The sequence below is a fragment of the Melanostigma gelatinosum genome, assembly GCF_949748355.1.
Source record: "Melanostigma gelatinosum genome assembly, chromosome: 20".
Lineage (NCBI taxonomy): Eukaryota > Metazoa > Chordata > Actinopteri > Perciformes > Zoarcidae > Melanostigma > Melanostigma gelatinosum.
Window position 1 is genome coordinate 19,764,946 of NC_136653.1, and position 16,832 is coordinate 19,781,777.

Consider the following 16,832-nt stretch of genomic DNA (forward strand, 5'->3'; position numbering starts at 1 on the left):
GGCAGCACAAAGACAGCCAGCCAACTCCACCAGCAATTATATGCCAGCATCTCTCTCCGCAGCTCATCTCGCAGCAGCATCATGCTCTGGCCAAATCACTCTGCAGTCTCCAGAGCCGCGGCGCATTCAACCCGCTGAGCTGTCGACCCTGCCGGGGGGAAGCCGGCGCTCAGCGATGGAGGCCCACGAGTGAGGTAAGCTGGGATCCGAGTGCCCTCTTGAAACTTACAGGAAAATAGGATTCAGATCCTGTTAAGTCTGACCCGAATGCTTCGAAGCTTGGCTGTATTGGCAATCAATGTCCAAGTCAGTATTTGAATACGTCTGGGTTTGTTTTTGCATTACCCCAAAAATCAAACAACTAACTTTAGAAAGTATTTGAGATCCTAAAAGTTAAGTACACTGATACTCCAGTTTGCTAAAGGTAGATTAATTATCATGATTCTAATAAAAAAGGTCACCTTTACACTATTCTTTGCAGTCTTTGTTAATGAATATCCATCACTTTGAAATGGAGCCGCAGCCTACAATGCAACCCAGCCCCAAACTGATGGATTAGAAACTTCCTGGTGAGAGTTTCAGGTCAGAGAGAACACGGTGTACAAACTCGAACTAAGTTTCCACCCAGCGCTGCGTCGAGGATATCAGTCACGGCCAGAGAAGGCCAGCCGCTAATGAATCTCCACATCAGCCACGCCGACTGTACGCTGTTATGTTTAGGAGTAGAATTCCAATGTCTGTGGGCTTTCAGTGACCAATAAAAACCCAGAGTCAGGGGCACATGAAACACCAGCGGCTGACAGTCACATTAATAACCTGGAATGAATTATTCAAAACCGCTCAGGCTCTAATCCATCAAATAATATATTAAGCCGCTCCCTCTCGGCTCAACGGGGGCTGAAGCGGCAGACGGACACAGAAAGCAACACATTTTAAAAAGGCGAAAAATAAACAAAACCAAAAAAAAACATGAAAATAGAATTTGCACCACGCCGGTGACAAAGGCAGGCTGAGTGCATTGTGACATCAAACATCTTACTTTTCAATAAATGAGGGTTGGAGCGGGGGGGGGGGGGGTGAGATGCAGAAAACAAAAAGAAAGAAAGCGGGCACGCGCAAGAAAAGCTACTCCACCGCTGCTGCCATTTGCAGCAATTAACAAAGGGAGCGGTGCTCGCTCGATGAATACACCGGCTGCATTGTGTATGAATCTGATATTCAGCAAGTGAGAGATAATCCTTTCTCTCCGTTCTTTTAATAGGAAGAGCTTAGAGAAGGCCCTCACAAAGGTTCACCATCTGTATCCCCCATGGCTGCTGGCAGCGTATAATCCACAGATCAACTGTACAAGGAAATTAGGGCCATAAAAAAACAGAGTGGGGCCTCTTTTCTTCTTCTCGCGATTCTTTTCAAACAGTTCGGGAAGGAAGGAAGCGCCGTGGCTTATCAGCGGAGAGGACCTGAGAGGGAACCGGGAGGGCAACAGGCGCACGAGGGCTTCTATGAATAAGCAGAGGAGGGAGAGAAAGCGGTTTTCTAAAGACGAAGAGGTAAAGTGGGCATGAGCGAAAGTACAGAGGGAGAGGGTGAGGGAGGGAAGGGGGGGAGGGTGGGGGGGGGGGGGGTACAGAATGGGAGGTGCGCAGGCCAAAAGAGCCCAAATGAGAATGGCTCACTGCGGCAGAAGTTAATGACAGGGGATCAGAAAAGCAAGATTTCCATTCAACACTTTGAATTATTCAGGGTTGCAGGGCACCATTTGCATTGCAGATGCCTTTGCTTTCCATTCCTCCACCGCCATCCCTCCCTCCCTCCAGCTCTCCCCCGTTTCTTTCTCCCTCTGTCTCGGGTAAGAGAATGGCCCTGCCTCGGGGTTAGGAGATAGACACATTCTCGGCTCCACGGAGGGAAAAGCTCTGCCCATGCAAAGCAGGAGATTATCTGCCATTTCCAACAAAGCCCCGGTTCAACGGTCAGTGTGGCAGGAAACAAATAAAACAAAGGTCAGAAAACATGCATAGTAAGCCGTCGGCGCTATCTGCCGGGGCCTTGGAAATATTACGAGCATGTCACAGCTCTCGGTGTGCGGAAAGGAGCCTTTTTGAATTCTACGCGTGTGCACGCTGGAGGGAAGGAAAAAAAAAAAAACTGTGCTAAAATATATAATAAAAAAAAAAAGATGATGGTACCTTCAGACAAGGCGTCTGTTGATGCGGAGCCTGCTGCTTTTGGGAAAGTGGCGGTTTTGACATCTCTGTCAGATGGAGAAAAAGCGCGCGAGGATGAAAAGACGAGGCGTCTGTGAGCCCTCGTACCAGCGCCGCGGCACGAGAGCCATCAGAGGAGGAAGCGCTCGACTCGGTGAGAGACTTTGGAGGGCGATGACAGAGTGACATGATGACTCATCATATGTGTGGCACATCTTTCACTTAATAAAGCCCGAACTCTAGATCACAGAGGGAGGGAACAGAGAGCGACGGGACATAAAGAGTAAGCTAGAGACGGGAGAGGGCGGAGACGGATCGACTGCGCGACGACAAGGTCTTAAAAGAGGTGTTTGAGCTAAAAACAAAACAAAATGAAGATGACAAACGTCTCAGTTATGGAAGGGAGGAAACATCAGACGGCATCTTCAACACAACTGACTTCGTGCGCCTCAAATCTGTGTGTATGCGAGCATGTTTTGCCCTTAACGCGTCTGTGTGTGTGTGCGCGCGGGGTGATATTTAGTAATCCAAAACCCATCACCACAGGGTGTTCTCTGACAGCGTATTTCTCACCGGCTCCTTCATAGCTGCAGCCCTGTTTATTCATCACATTTATTTTTATTAAGCTGAAGTTTGGAGATGGAAGACGAGGGAGGGGAAGGAAAGACAGACAGGCATCTGGTGTCGTGGCTGCGACGGAATAGATTCGGACTTCGTCTCCGCCTGATAATGAACACGAAACAAGTACGGGGGGCCTCAGGGCCGACAGGGGGCCGCGGTGCCAGTCAGCGCTTTTTTTCCCCCCCCTCCGCCACTCCTTGCGCACTGCTGTTTTGGTGCAGGAAGACTTCTTTTAAAGCCACCCGCTTTCTGTATCCGTATCATCAGGGGAGCGCCGAGTATGAAACCCACCACCGCCTAATGTTTGTTTTCACCGTATGTAAATATATCCTGTAGGAATAGATTTACTTATTTAGTTAATTTGTTTTTTTATTCTCCTACATCACCCCCGCCTCTATCTTTAGTCTGGTGGAAATCTCACCGATAAGAGCCTCAAAGCAGTTGGCCATGGCGTGCCGCAGGTCCGACTCCCGGCACAGATCCGGCCCGTGAGCGTAGAGCATGAAGCGATCTAACTCCAGTTTCTGTAAAAGACAAACACATTCATATCAGTGCGCCGCCACCGACACCCCGGTAATAGCCTCTTGAAAAAGTAATAGCATTTTTTGGTGTTGCACATTTTCATGGGCTCTCTATGGAAAACAAGGGGAGGGGGGGAGGGGGTGGATGCAAACAACTCCGGGGAAATGAAAAAGATTGCCTGCCCTTGCTGGAAAAGGTTCTACTTCATGGCACTGACAGATGTGCCCATGTGTTGTCCAGCTGTGGCATGATGCACTAAGCCGGCACAGGAGGAAAATGTTCACACACGTGCGCACACACACACAGAGAGACAGACAGACAGGGTAGATAATCCCAAGATAAATTGGGAAATAGAAGAGTGGTGACCTTCATTCAGTCTGAACAGTAGTGAGTTGTTTGAACCACTCTTGTTCTAGAAGTATGCATAACAGAGAAGCTGATGACCGCCACCCGACCCCGATGGCGTTAAAAAGACAAAGAACTGACATCAATTGATATATATTCATTCATACTGGTTAATATGAAGTTATTACTGAGCTTTTAACATGTTTTAATACTATTATTACCCCTTCTTGCACCTTTATGTACAGTATACAATTGAGCGAGTCTAACATTTACTTTTGTCTCCATCTTTATTTCATTCTAGGTGTTTCTTTTATATTTTCTATTGAATTGTGTTTCTTGCCAGCAGAACCTCCTTGAGTGTCCTTATGTAATTTGTTTCCTGATTCATGTGAAAGCAGTTTTATAGATATATTTGTCAAATCATAAAATACACACGATGCTGCTCCACGTGAAGACAGTTATCGCATACGTTCACAACACTGTGGAGGATGAAATGACACAATAAAGCCAGAGGCTTAGTCACGCTGTGCTCTTCTGGAGGTGAGGCAGGATGCCAAGGCTGGCAAGATAGACGCGTCCAAATGAAATATCCATCCAATCACACAGACGCTACAACATAAAAGGGACAACAACGAGTTCACTTGTGCACGGTCTCTATTGTGGAGTTGTTGCACTTTCGTTTACGTTTTTTTATCCCGCTGGGATTAAATGAAGTGATCTTTTTATCTCAGTCTAATAATAATAATAATAATAATAATAACACAATTATAGAAATGTAATGTAAATAAGTAGTGTAATGTGTGGGTCAGTCAAACTTTCTGCAACTATTCCTTTGAGCCAAGTAGCCCAACTTGATTTTACTGGCAGCGCAGCAGAGACGAAAACCCAGCGAAAAACAGTCAGGGTGTTATTTAATTACGGCTGATCGCTGTTGGTGGTATCCCACCCCCCGTGATTGCACACACAAATTAAATCACAATTCATAAATACTCCAACTCAGAGGGAACCCGCTCTGACTTTTAAGCCTTCCAAGTGAAGTGGCGGATTGTGCCGTCGCTCGCTGAAGATAGTTTTTGAAAGATAATTGCGAGTGTTCTTGAGCAGACGGCTTTAGGAGCCTGGTAAACAAGTTGGCAACGTCAAACACTGTATCACACTCACTTTACCGCGAGCGGCAAATTGAAACAAGCCAAACTGCTACGCAGCACAAATGCAGATTCGGGCGGCTGCATCTTTGTATTCAGCGGGGAACAACATGAAAGATTGAAGTTTTTAATTGCTTTCTCCACATCGCGGGACGATTATTGTTGTGTTCTTTACAAACGTGCCAGTGAGTGTGGCTTGGCTGTACAACGCCGCCAGCGAGAGAGAGGGAGGGAGAGAAGGAGGGAAGCGAGGGGGTCTAGCGATAACAGGAACTGGAGTGTTTCAGGAAGACTTCTAAGGGCCCACAGGGACCCCAGTCACACTAGTCTAGCCCTCCAAAACAACAACCTTTTAACTCCAATTACAAACCTGAGGGGCAAAAGAAAACAAAAACGGGTCGGGATGGCAGGAAGACAAAATTACTCTTTTCCCCAATGCCCCCTTAGAAAGAAGCGAAGTCGTAACGGCGAGGCCCATCAGTTGGGAGACCTTTCACTGCTCTGACCGGCAGAGGAAGGCCTTGTTGTGAGTTTACCTTGGCTAGCATGGCTAAGTGCTGGTTCTGCACGATGGCCGTTCTGTAGGTGGCCAGGCCGCCCTCCTCTAAACCGGGAAAAAGGTAGTACAAGTGGACACTGTGGACAGAGAGACGAGAACAGAATTAGAACAGTCAATGGATTCAGATTTTTTTCATGGCTTTAATTTCTTGTCTGACTACAGAGAGAAGTACTCATGAAACAACAGTACAGTGGCAGAGACATATGACAAGGTCGCACAATCTACTGACAAACACCCCTCACACCAACACAGATGAGAATGTGAGATGAGCAAAAGTGGGTGTGCAACTTTAAAAAAAGATGCATCGTCAGATTAAAAACTTCGATATTAGTTTAATTTGTTTTCACCAATTCTTGCCAAGACCACCTAATTCATTTCCCAGAGACTTCCCAGCCTTTCCAGGTCCGTGTTGGAACCCAGAAATGGCCGCAGGCGCTTCAGTGGTTCCACAGCTGGGTTCCGGGCGAGCAGGTTCCATTTTCATTACGGTCCGGCGTCTCCCTAACCGCACCGTATCATTTGATTTCATTTGAATTAAAACAGGCCATTTAATTCAGTCATTTCTAATCAATGCAAAGAGAGGAAAGCAGGTGGTGTTCTGTTTTCCAAATTCACGAGAGGTCTATTTGTCAGGGTATTGTGATCTTAGTGTGAAAACTGTAAGAAATTTGAGTAAAAAACTGTAGTTAGTAGATATAATAAAAGTGTTTAATAATTCATAATTAATAATTCATAGTTAGTCATAATCATAAGGGTTTTGAGAATGCATAATTAAGATAAACATAAGCATGAAACTTCTGCCAAGTGCAGAAGTATAACTTTTATTTTGAAGGATTATTATAGAAGGGTTTAAAACGTAACTGACAGTCATTGAATGTGATGATGAACTCAGAGCCAGACAGTAGAATACACTCCTGGAGGATAGCCAATAGGAATCGGGATAAACGGAGGAGGAGGTGTTTCGAACAGATGTGGGAGGTTTAATTTAAGACTTTTTTCCTCGCCCTTGTTCTGGGATGGCTGCCGGACGACAGACGTGTTACACCGGAGGAGCCGGGTGAGGTTTTTGCAAATGGGGTTTTATTGTTTTAATATGTCATAGGAGTGTACACTCCAATGTATAACTGTAAATGTACTTACATCAGTGGAATTAAATTCCTTATAATTGTAAACCAGTTTGGGTAGCGTTATTATCGCAGCGTGTGAGTCGACGGCACAAAGCCGGCCACATGGCAGTCACATGTGCTCTGGCCTTCTCTCTTGTTGTGAGGTAAAATTCTTCCATAACAAATTTGGCACCGCAGATGGGACTTCCTTACCGGCCTCGCTGCTTGAGCTGAAGGCTGCACTGGTCAAACACACTTCCTGGGCCCATCATATCGGTAGGCAGAGCCGTTTCATGAAATCTGTGAGTTAGTTTTGTAGGAAATTTAGAGGAGGTGTCTTTGGCTAGCGTTGCTAACAGCTAGCTCTGAGGTGCGGTGAGGACGTTCCCCGGAGGAGGAGGCTATGATTTGCGGAGGCTATGATTTGCAGTCTGAAGTATACTAGCATGGTGAGCAGAGGGGACTAGTTCAGTGAATACTGAGATTCAGAGCGTTTGGTAAGCTGCGAGGACTGGGAGCGCTGAATCGATAAGCGTTGATGGGCGGCAGCCCTGATAGGCCGAACTGCGTGTTCTTTGGGAGTGGCGGACCAACACTGCTCGGTATAGGTAAGGGCCCGATGTCCGCGGATTACCTCGCCGGCCTTACCTAGAGTTTGAGTTTTGGATGGTGTGGTTCAAAATGGAATAAATACACTGACAAGAAGGAGCTGGTGAGCCAGGACAGCTTCGGTAGCTTTGGAAGCAACCAGGCACTGCTGCCGGGAATCGAGTCTGCAAAAGGTAAGATTGCCGCGGGGTGCTGGGAGGCTTTTGAATGCAAGATATTAAAGGACGTTCGGGTGGGTAAAAGATAAATAAGTCCGGTAACAATTGTGTCTTGTCATGTGCGTGGTTGCCGTGTTGGCGATACGATTGTGAGAACACACTGGGTGAAGGGTTATATACGACGATCGTAGGGTCTGGTTAAACCAGAGGGTTTAAGGAAAAAACCGGACGATAAGTCCGATAATACGTGTGACTAGTCTGTGTTTTAGCAGCGTGGAAATACGTTTAAAATGATGACTAAATAAGTCCAATAATACGTGTGACTAGTCTGTGTTTTAGCAGCGTGGAAATACGTTTAAAATGATTGATATTGCATGACCGCGCTGTGAGGAGCTAACGCTAGCTACGTGTAGCTCCGGCGTTGCGGGACCCTGTATGTAAAATAAGTGCTTATAAAATAAAATAACGGCTGGATTGAGAGAGGAGACAGAAGGCGTATGAGTGGAATTAAAGTGTGGGATTTTGGTGATACTTGTGTGTGCGTACGCTTTATCAGAAGCTCCGTTTTTTCGTTAGCATTGCGGATAGCATATCTGTAAAAAAGCCGGTTTCATGACAACTTCCGGTTTGGCGCAGAACAACTTCCGGTTCGGCGCAGACGGCGGGGCAGGTTTATTTGTATAGCACATTTCGGAGTGCTTCACATGGGGCCATTGGAGGCATCGGAACGTGGGGCAAAAGAAAAGGAGATTTAAAAACAATTAAACAGAAGAAGGACTAACTGCAGGTAACCGTAAAGAAGTGTTTAGAATCTGAATTTTCAGAGATTCATTGTCTAAGAGCTGTGAGCTCATATCCGGACCTTAGTTTTAATTAAGCATTATAACTTTAGTCGTTGACTTTGGTTTTAGTTCAGCATTTTAACAAAGATTAATGGTTTCAGTTGTGTTTCTTCAATTCTTGAACTTAATTGTGACTCAGTATTGTGCAGACCAGAGTGTAAGTGCAGTTCAACAGTTTGACTTACATTGGTATTTCTGATTGAATATCTTTGAACACAGTTATTGACTTTTAAAGTTGAATTTAATATTTAATTGATTAATTATTCATTGTTTTTTAATTTCATTTTACTTCCAATTTTAAACCTTTCAAATTCTGATTTGGAACTGGATTGTGATTGTGATTCTGATTTAGATGTTGAGTTTGATTTCGGAATTCTAGCTTCAATTTTGGATTTGAGATTCCTTCACATATCCAGTATTGACTAATTTTGGTACATTTACTAATTTACACAGTTCCTAAGAATCAATTTTGACACAGACGGCGCAACATATTTGAGAGATCGTTGACCTCTCTTACACTACAGACGTATGCTAACATTTACTGCTGAACTTTTGGCAGTTCTGTGTTTGTATTAGTCAAGGTGAGTGGCTGAGGGTCCAGATCTGGGAAGTGGAGCAGCGGATCCCAGTTTTGGAGTCAGCGGCCACACGCCATACAGCACAGAGGGTGAGTTGACTTTGACTTCAATGACAAGTGTGTACATTTAACACACACATTAGAAACTAGACAAACACCACGCACACCCACATAACACATGCGATTGAAGGATTTAGAAAGTTACAGCAAGTTACGTTAACTATTATGCTAAAGTGTTTAGAATGTCACATGCAGGCTGATTCACTGCACAGCACATTTAGAGCATTTATTGGACAAAATATACTGCTGCTGTCTCTGTTTCTCTGTTCCCCCACAATCTGAGTTGTCAAGGGGGGAGATTCCACACTCGGACTCACTTTACTGACTACAGGAACAACGCAGTTCCGGGCACCTGTGTACAGAATAAAGGGGGGACATGGACGTGGAGACTCCAGGGGGCTGCCAGGACGAAGCAGGTCAAATGGGGTGCAGAGGAAAAAAGATAAAACGGGAGTGGAAGATGGGGAGTGGTGAGTATAAGACAGACGGTTATGTGTTCCCAAAACCCAGAAACAGACAGAGAGCAGCCACAAGTGATGATGACACCCTTGACGACACTGATGAGGACAGAAGAGAAGAGGTAAGTGGAGCAGCCGGAGGTTGTCCACTTCCCAGACGGTTCAACAGGAAAAGGAAGGCACCAGAACGCTGTCGAGAACGTCTTTATCCTGTAAAAGGTGAGATGCCACCATTAGCCCAGACCCAACAGTACCCCTTGCTGGTGAAATACAATGGACAAGCGGAGTATGTGCCATGGGGACATCGAGACATGGACACACTGGAGAAGGCACTGCCACCGCTGGGAGGAGGAGCCAGCCCTTGGATCCGTCTCTTTGAAAAACTCACGGCAGCGGATAAATTGGCACTGGGAGACATACGGGCCATGATTATCCGCACAGAGGGGACAATTAAGTTAAATGCCCTAGAAGCAGGAACGGGAACGGCCCGCAGAGTGGACCAGACCCCATTCGACAACTTCCGAGGAATCTACTGGGAAACTATGAGAAGCATCTGGCCCACGAAGCCAAACATGACTTCCCTCAGTGGATTGAAGCTAAAACCAGAAGAAGAGCTGCATCGGTATCTAAAAAGAGCTGAAGAAGAGTGGCATGAGGCCACAGGGGGGAGACATGACGGCAATGAAGCCACCACTGTAGTATGGCGACACACTGTGCAGAAGGGCCTGCCCCTACCAGTACAGACAGCGCTGGGAGGAGTGGTAGGCTTGAGCAACATGGAAGATGCCATGTGGAGGGAACACCTAACTCACTACAACCAGAGACATCTAACTGAGGAGACAAGAGGACAGGAAGATCTGGAGAGAATGACGCGGCGGCTGCTGAAACTTCAAATAGCGGCGGCCGACAGAGAAATAACTAGAAAACATCTGGCCAAGAAACAGATGGCCGTAGCCAAGGCTCAGGCCCCACAACAGCCCCAATATCCAGCTGCACCCCCGACCTCATACCAACCAAATCCAGCAGTACCAGCCCACACAGTGGTGTACTACCAACCTCCACCACATTACAGAGGCAGAGGACGTGCACGCGCATCTAACAGAGGGAGAGGTAACTACAGAGGAGGTTATGAAAGACCTGTAGGTAGAGGGAAGTGCTACGTATGTGGTAGAGAGGGTCATTGGGTAAGAGATTGCCCACATAAAAGGAGAGGAAGACAGATCAGTGCAGCACCACAACATGCTCCGTTCCCACCACAACATCAGCAGCACCTACGACCAGGTCCAGCTGGACCTCCTCCCATGAGACATCAACAGATGCCCATGCTGTCACCAGGACCATGGGGAGGTTCAGGGTATAGCCAAGATACATAGATGGTTGCCATGTGATCCCTTACAGCAGAGATATCGAGGTGAAGGGGGAATATGGTAAGGTGTCAAACATTTTTTTTGTAGATCCACATTTAGAATCGTTTTCAGTAAAGGTGCTACTCACAAATTTTGAGATTTAATAACGTCATGATAAACCACAACTAGACTTGCTAACTCTAGAAATTGAGAAATATACGGGAGCTCTAACTAACATGAGCCGAGTGTTGTTTTCTCAGGTGACAAACGCAGAAGCAGCAGCTGACGAAAGGAAGCAGGCTGATGTGTCACCAGGCAGTCTGGTGTGGATAAAAGTCCACAAACGCAAGTGGAGTGAACCAAGGTGGACCGGTCCATGGGAGGTAGTATTGGCAACTTGACACCACCTCACTCACTGTGCAGCAGCGAAGGTAACAAGTGTGACACTCGCAGAGACAGGAGTGAACATCAGACAGGAAAATTTGAAGTTAAAGACACCTCAAAAGAGGGTTTAGACAGTACTGACAATGACGTTTCCCCCACAGGTTAAGCGAGGCCTTCCATTGGGAGACTCTAGCTTCAGTAGGTTATGGAAGTCTGTAATTACTTTCTTCCTGATTTCAGTAGCTTCCCTCTTAGTATGTGGAATTAACCACAGACAGGAACCAGATCACATGCATGACTAGACCAGGTTCGACATACGACTGACGCAGAGAATGAGGTAAGGGGTGGAAACTGAAATGGCAGATGGGAATTTATGGTGGGTACAATATACGGCTTCAAGTCAGTAGTACAGATTGTATTGTGTGTTCAGGACCGAGCAACCCCTAGCAACACCAGTTCCTTCAAGATTCAGACTCCTAAGTCCTGAATTAGTTGTATTTTAACTCTGTTTACTGATGACACTTTGCCCCTCCAACACACTTGTCAGAGGCTGCACTGGCATTACCCACCTGTAGAATATAATACCCCACCTCTGTTCAAGGTTTCAGAGGGTCCATTTGATTGTATAGCCTCAGATACAGCTATGGGGCCCAATGTAGGCAGTATTATTGAAGCAAATTGTAGCAACAGTCACCTATATCTTGCCTGTCACTGATGCAACTTATGGAGAACTCATCTCTCCACGCCCACATGCTAACAGAAGATCCAAAAGAGATGCCGGCGGCCCGAAGGGGGCCTTTGATGACCAAGTGTACATAAGATGTCATAAGACTGCCAAGGGGGGTGTCTAATGACTTTCAAGCCAGAAATCAAATAGCAGCAGATTTAGAATCTGTTTTCTCTCAGAGGGTGATGATTAATAAAAATGTCGATTGGATCAACTACATTTACTATAACCAACAGCGTTTAGTAAACTTCACCAGTGACGCCATATCAGGACTGCATGCACAGCTGGCGAAGACTAGTTTAATGACCTTGCAGAACAGAATGGCATTAGATATGATTTAGCAGAGAAAAGTGGCGTGTGCCAGATGTTTGGGTCTGCGTGCTGCACTTTCATTCCAAATAACACAGCTCCTGATGGATCGGTGACCAGGGCTCTGGAGGGACTGACAGCACTCAGCCAAGAGCTAGCAGACAACTCTGGTGTCACGAATCCATTCACCGACTGGTTGGGAAGTATGCTTAGCCAGTGAAAACATACATTTTTGGCAATCGTAATTATTCTGTGTGCTGTCATCATAGACCGCCTAGTTGTCTGTGGATGGGGGTTCCCGTGCATCCGTGGACCTCTACAGGGGTTTATTGTTTCACCGATGAGCCAGACACCAGTCCAGGCAACCAGTTATGTGACGAGGATGAGGACGAATTGGAGCTTCTGATGGCCACAGTCTAGATGAGGCCACCAGAGGGACTTCACGAGCGGTTCCTGACCATCCAGATGGACTTCTAAAACATCCAGTGAGATGTTGGAAGTTTGGAAAATAGACGGATTGTTTTGGATGAGTATTTGGAGATTAAATTTTTTGTTTAATTGGGTTATAAAGGGATTTTAGGGTGGAAAAGATTAAGAAATGTAATTTTGTCACGTGTAAAAGAACAGTCAAGGCTTCTCAGTATGTGTTCTCTAGCCTACAGACTGTATCCTGATCCTGCCAGCCCCAAGACGTGGAAGGCAGTGACTCTCAACGCACTCTATCTTGAAACGAACTGAACAGAAATACTTGAAATGATATCTGTGTGCATGAATTCTTTGCCTCGGTTTAGATAGATAGGGAGCCTTTCCCTGGATTGAGTAGGGGGAAGGTCTCCAGGGACATTTGAAAAACTAACTACATTCGAGTAGCTAACTCACAGTGAACTGTGAGTTAGGGGGGAATTGTAAGAAATTTGAGTAAAAAACTGTAGTTAGTAGATATAATAAAAGTGTTTAATAATTCATAATTAATAATTCATAGTTAGTCATAATCATAAGGGTTTTGAGAATGCATAATTAAGATAAACATAAGCATGAAACTTCTGCCAAGTGCAGAAGTATAACTTTTATTTTGAAGGATTATTATAGAAGGGTTTAAAACGTAACTGACAGTCATTGAATGTGATGATGAACTCAGAGCCAGACAGTAGAATACACTCCTGGAGGATAGCCAATAGGAATCGGGATAAACGGAGGAGGAGGTGTTTCGAACAGATGTGGGAGGTTTAATTTAAGACTTTTTTCCTCGCCCTTGTTCTGGGATGGCTGCCGGACGACAGACGTGTTACACCGGAGGAGCCGGGTGAGGTTTTTGCAAATGGGGTTTTATTGTTTTAATATGTCATAGGAGTGTACACTCCAATGTATAACTGTAAATGTACTTACATCAGTGGAATTAAATTCCTTATAATTGTAAACCAGTTTGGGTAGCGTTATTATCGCAGCGTGTGAGTCGACGGCACAAAGCCGGCCACATGGCAGTCACATGTGCTCTGGCCTTCTCTCTTGTTGTGAGGTAAAATTCTTCCATAACAAAACAAAGTACTTGGAATTAATAAAAAGCACTTAGTGTAATGAAAAATAATTAGACCAGTTTGCTGGCAAAAGTGTCAGTCAGAGACAGAGGCTGACTGGACTACATCGCATTGTTCAGGTACAAAAACCTCGTGTTCGTACCTCAGTTCATTCATCAAAAGCTCATTCATTTTAAAGAAATCTTAGCCACAAAGAAATTGATCTTCAAACATGTTGATGCGGTGAACTTCCGACCCCACTGGCCGTGCAGTACATCAAAGGGTCATTAAGTGAACATAGAAACTGTTGCTCTCTGAAGCTCATCCGTAATGTTCTGCAGCAGTGCTTCTTAAACTTCATGGGAAGAATGTCTTTTTTTAGGCTTTAGAATGTAATCATTTAATAATTAAAAGTGGCAACAGAAAACTTTTCCACCTCCTAGCATTTCCAAGTGGCAGTAACATTGGCACCGCTGTTGTAAAGACTACCGGATTACAGTAGGCTGAGTTTCGCCACAGCAAGAAAACTTGATCTTTGTTTAGGTCAGCAAACAGACAAGAACACATAGATGTTTGTTTCTAGCTGCTTGGGTTGCTGTTAGCTTCAGCAAGCATTGGTTAGCTTAGCAAAGGGACAATGAAACATAGATGTTTGTTTCTGGCTGCTGGTGTTGCTAGCATTGTTTAAATTAGCAGACGGACAATGACTCATATAAGTTTGTTTTTGGCTGCTAGTGTTAGCTTTAGCTAGCATTGGTTAGATTAGCAAAAGAACAATGAATCATAGATATCTGTTTCTAGCTGCTTGAGTTGGTGTTAGCTTTAGCTAACGGTGGTTAGATTAACAAAGGGACAATGAATCCATCGCTGTTTGTTTCTAGCTGCTTGGGTTGGCGTTAGCTTTAGCTAACGGTGGTTAGATTAGCAAAGGGACAATGAATCCATCGATGTTTGTTTCTAGCTGCTTGGGTTGGTGTTAGCTTTAGCTCGCATTGGTTAGATTAGCAAAGGGACAATGAATCCATCGATGTTTGTTTCTAGCTGCTTGGGTTGCTGTTAGCTTCAGCAAGCATTGGTTAGATTAGCAAAGGGACAATGAAACAAAGATGTTTGTTTCTGGCTGCTGGTGTTGCTAGCATTGTTTAAATTAGCAGACGGACAATGACTCATATAAGTTTGTTTTTGGCTGCTAGTGTTAGCTTTAGCTAGCATTGGTTAGATTAGCAAAAGAACAATGAATCATAGATATCTGTTTCTAGCTGCTTGAGTTGGTGTCAGCTTTAGCTAACGGTGGTTAGATTAACAAAGGGACAATGAATCCATCGCTGTTTGTTTCTAGCTGCTTGGGTTGGCGTTAGCTTTAGCTAACGGTGGTTAGATTAGCAAAGGGACAATGAATCCATCGATGTTTGTTTCTAGCTGCTTGGGTTGGCGTTAGCTTTAGCTAGCATTGGTTAGATTAACAAAGGGACAATGAATCCATCGATGTTTGTTTCTAGCTGCTTGGGTTGGCTTTAGCTTACGTTGTTTCAATTATCAAATGAATAATAAATCATAGATATTTTTTCTGGCTGCTAGTGTTTGTATTAGCTAACATTAGCCATGTTGCAAATTCTAACATAGATGTTTGTTTCTTTTGTCTCAAACAAACGTAGATGTTTGTTTCTGGCTTCCTCGTAGCACCTCGTTCATTGTTCTGGTTGCTTGTGTTGGCGTTAACAACATGGCTTCTGTTAGCAGCCTGGCTACTGTCCAAAGCAAGAAACAACCGTAAGAATCCCAATTTGAACAACAGAGTCTGATCTCAGTGCTGTAAGGCAGAATAAAACTAGTAAATACATCAAGCCTTCATTTCCCCTAGAGATCATAGACAGAATTGGGTTGTGAAAAAGAGGCTCACATTACTTCATAATTAATTACTTTAAAAAGACGTACCTGAACATCAAATACTCCTCTTTATGAACTATTTAGTTTTTTAGAAGAAGGATTACAAATATTGCAAGCGGATTTATTTTTTTTACATCATCTGCCGACCCTTTTAGAATAAAATCATGCCGTGACCCCCTTCTGTTCAAATCTGCTAAATATTCTGTTGGCTGGACAGCAGAGGCCCCAGATAGCCTCTAAGGGCAGCGCGCGCTGGAGGTGTACAAGGCAGTTGGCTGGATCTGCTGTACCCATTTAACTGGACAAGAGGCTGATAAATAATTCAGAGGGCCAGAGCGGAGGCCAAGCATGCCTCGTCAGACGCTAACAATCAAAGAAGGGAGGCAGAAGCAGAGGGGGGAGGAAGGAGGGGAAAATGGCAAAACATGCCGAGAGATGGCTTGAGAAACAGAGGCTAACCACCTTCTTTGTAACACTGTTCCAGTTGCATAAGGCGCTGAAGTAGTGTCCTGTGTAAGCCAGTGTCAGTTCCCATCAAGGTTTAATCCCGCTCCTGAATGTTGACTGTGGTAGAAGTGTTAGCATGGAGGGTTAGGAATTCGATTTTGGTAGTAGAAGCTATGCTGTCGGGCAAATGGATGTCAGATAAAAATGTATTCGTTCTACCGTGTAAGTACTACAGCCTGCTGTGGCGAGAGAGGAAGGCTTTCTCTCGTATGTTCGTGAAGTAATATCAACTCAGAGGAGGAGGTACAGCGGGTGGGTAGTGTGTGACATTAATAATAGCTACGCATAATTAGCACTGTGCTTAGGTAAGTGCCGGGCAGCAAAGTCCACACTCACCTGGGAGTCAATAACACAGTCAGCATTCCAGACAGCAAGTCCAGATCGCTAATTGCAAGTTGTCATGGAGAATTTCAGGCCGTTAAAGGGCGGGTAGGGGAGGTGGGGGATTACATCCCAGTTCCAATTACCATTAAATCACTGTCTTGGATGAGTCGAAAGTATGGAGATGAGCATGGTTATGACAGACACGGGGTAGTGGAGACAATGAGAGAGAGAGAGAGAGAGAGAGAGAGAGAGAGAGAGAGAGAGAAAATTGGAGTGAGAGGGTCACTCCGGGGGAGAGAGATGGGGCCGACAGTGTTGTAGTCGGCTTCAATTAGCGGTTGCGTCCATCAAGGACGCACAAAAGCGCTTTCTCACCTGGTGAGGAACTCGACAACAGCGTCACCCAGGAACTCCAGTCTCTCGTTGTGATTGATCCTGAGGGGGGTGAGGAGGAGAGGGGGAGGAGACGGGATGAGGGGACAGTTGGGAGGAGTGGCGATAAAGAAAAAAACTTTTGGGCACACGTACGCTCACACACAGCTGCTCACCCGATCAGCCCTCTGAGAATAACAGCAGCTCACGTTTAATAATAAGTAGCCGTTGCCCCTTAAAATTAGCTTATTTC

At 45.2% G+C, this 16,832-nt stretch overlaps 2 protein-coding genes across 5 annotated transcripts in view; one reads left to right on the plus strand and one right to left on the minus strand.

Moving 5' to 3' along the window:
- The window catches only part of drosha (drosha ribonuclease III), a 75,567-nt gene that overhangs the window by 29,719 nt on the left and 29,016 nt on the right, over positions 1–16,832 (minus strand). For both annotated transcript variants that reach the window (XM_079291582.1, XM_079291581.1), the window contains exons 20-22: positions 16,583–16,642; positions 5,377–5,476; positions 3,250–3,352 (exon numbers count right to left, since the gene is read on the minus strand). In XM_079291582.1, the coding sequence (XP_079147708.1) occupies positions 3,250–3,352; positions 5,377–5,476; positions 16,583–16,642 (263 nt within the window). The remainder of the gene's footprint in view (positions 1–3,249; positions 3,353–5,376; positions 5,477–16,582; positions 16,643–16,832) is intronic.
- On the plus strand, positions 6,067–13,501 carry LOC306794190 (uncharacterized protein). Of its 3 annotated transcripts, XM_079292158.1 has the most exons (3): positions 6,067–7,287; positions 8,691–8,781; positions 9,083–13,501. In XM_079292158.1, exon 3 carries the CDS (start codon positions 9,128–9,130, stop codon positions 10,580–10,582), a length of 1,455 nt encoding a protein of 484 aa, XP_079148284.1. In that variant the 5' UTR covers positions 6,067–7,287; positions 8,691–8,781; positions 9,083–9,127; the 3' UTR covers positions 10,583–13,501. The 3 variants fall into 3 exon arrangements, with proteins under 3 accessions (XP_079148284.1, XP_079148283.1, XP_079148282.1); XM_079292157.1 differs by having other exon boundaries at positions 8,674–13,501; XM_079292156.1 differs by having other exon boundaries at positions 8,691–13,501.

Coding starts and splice junctions, on each gene's coding strand:
- LOC306794190 (XM_079292157.1), top strand. CDS start 9,128: ATGGACGTGGAGACTCCAGGGGGCTGCCAGGACGAAGCAGGTCAAATG.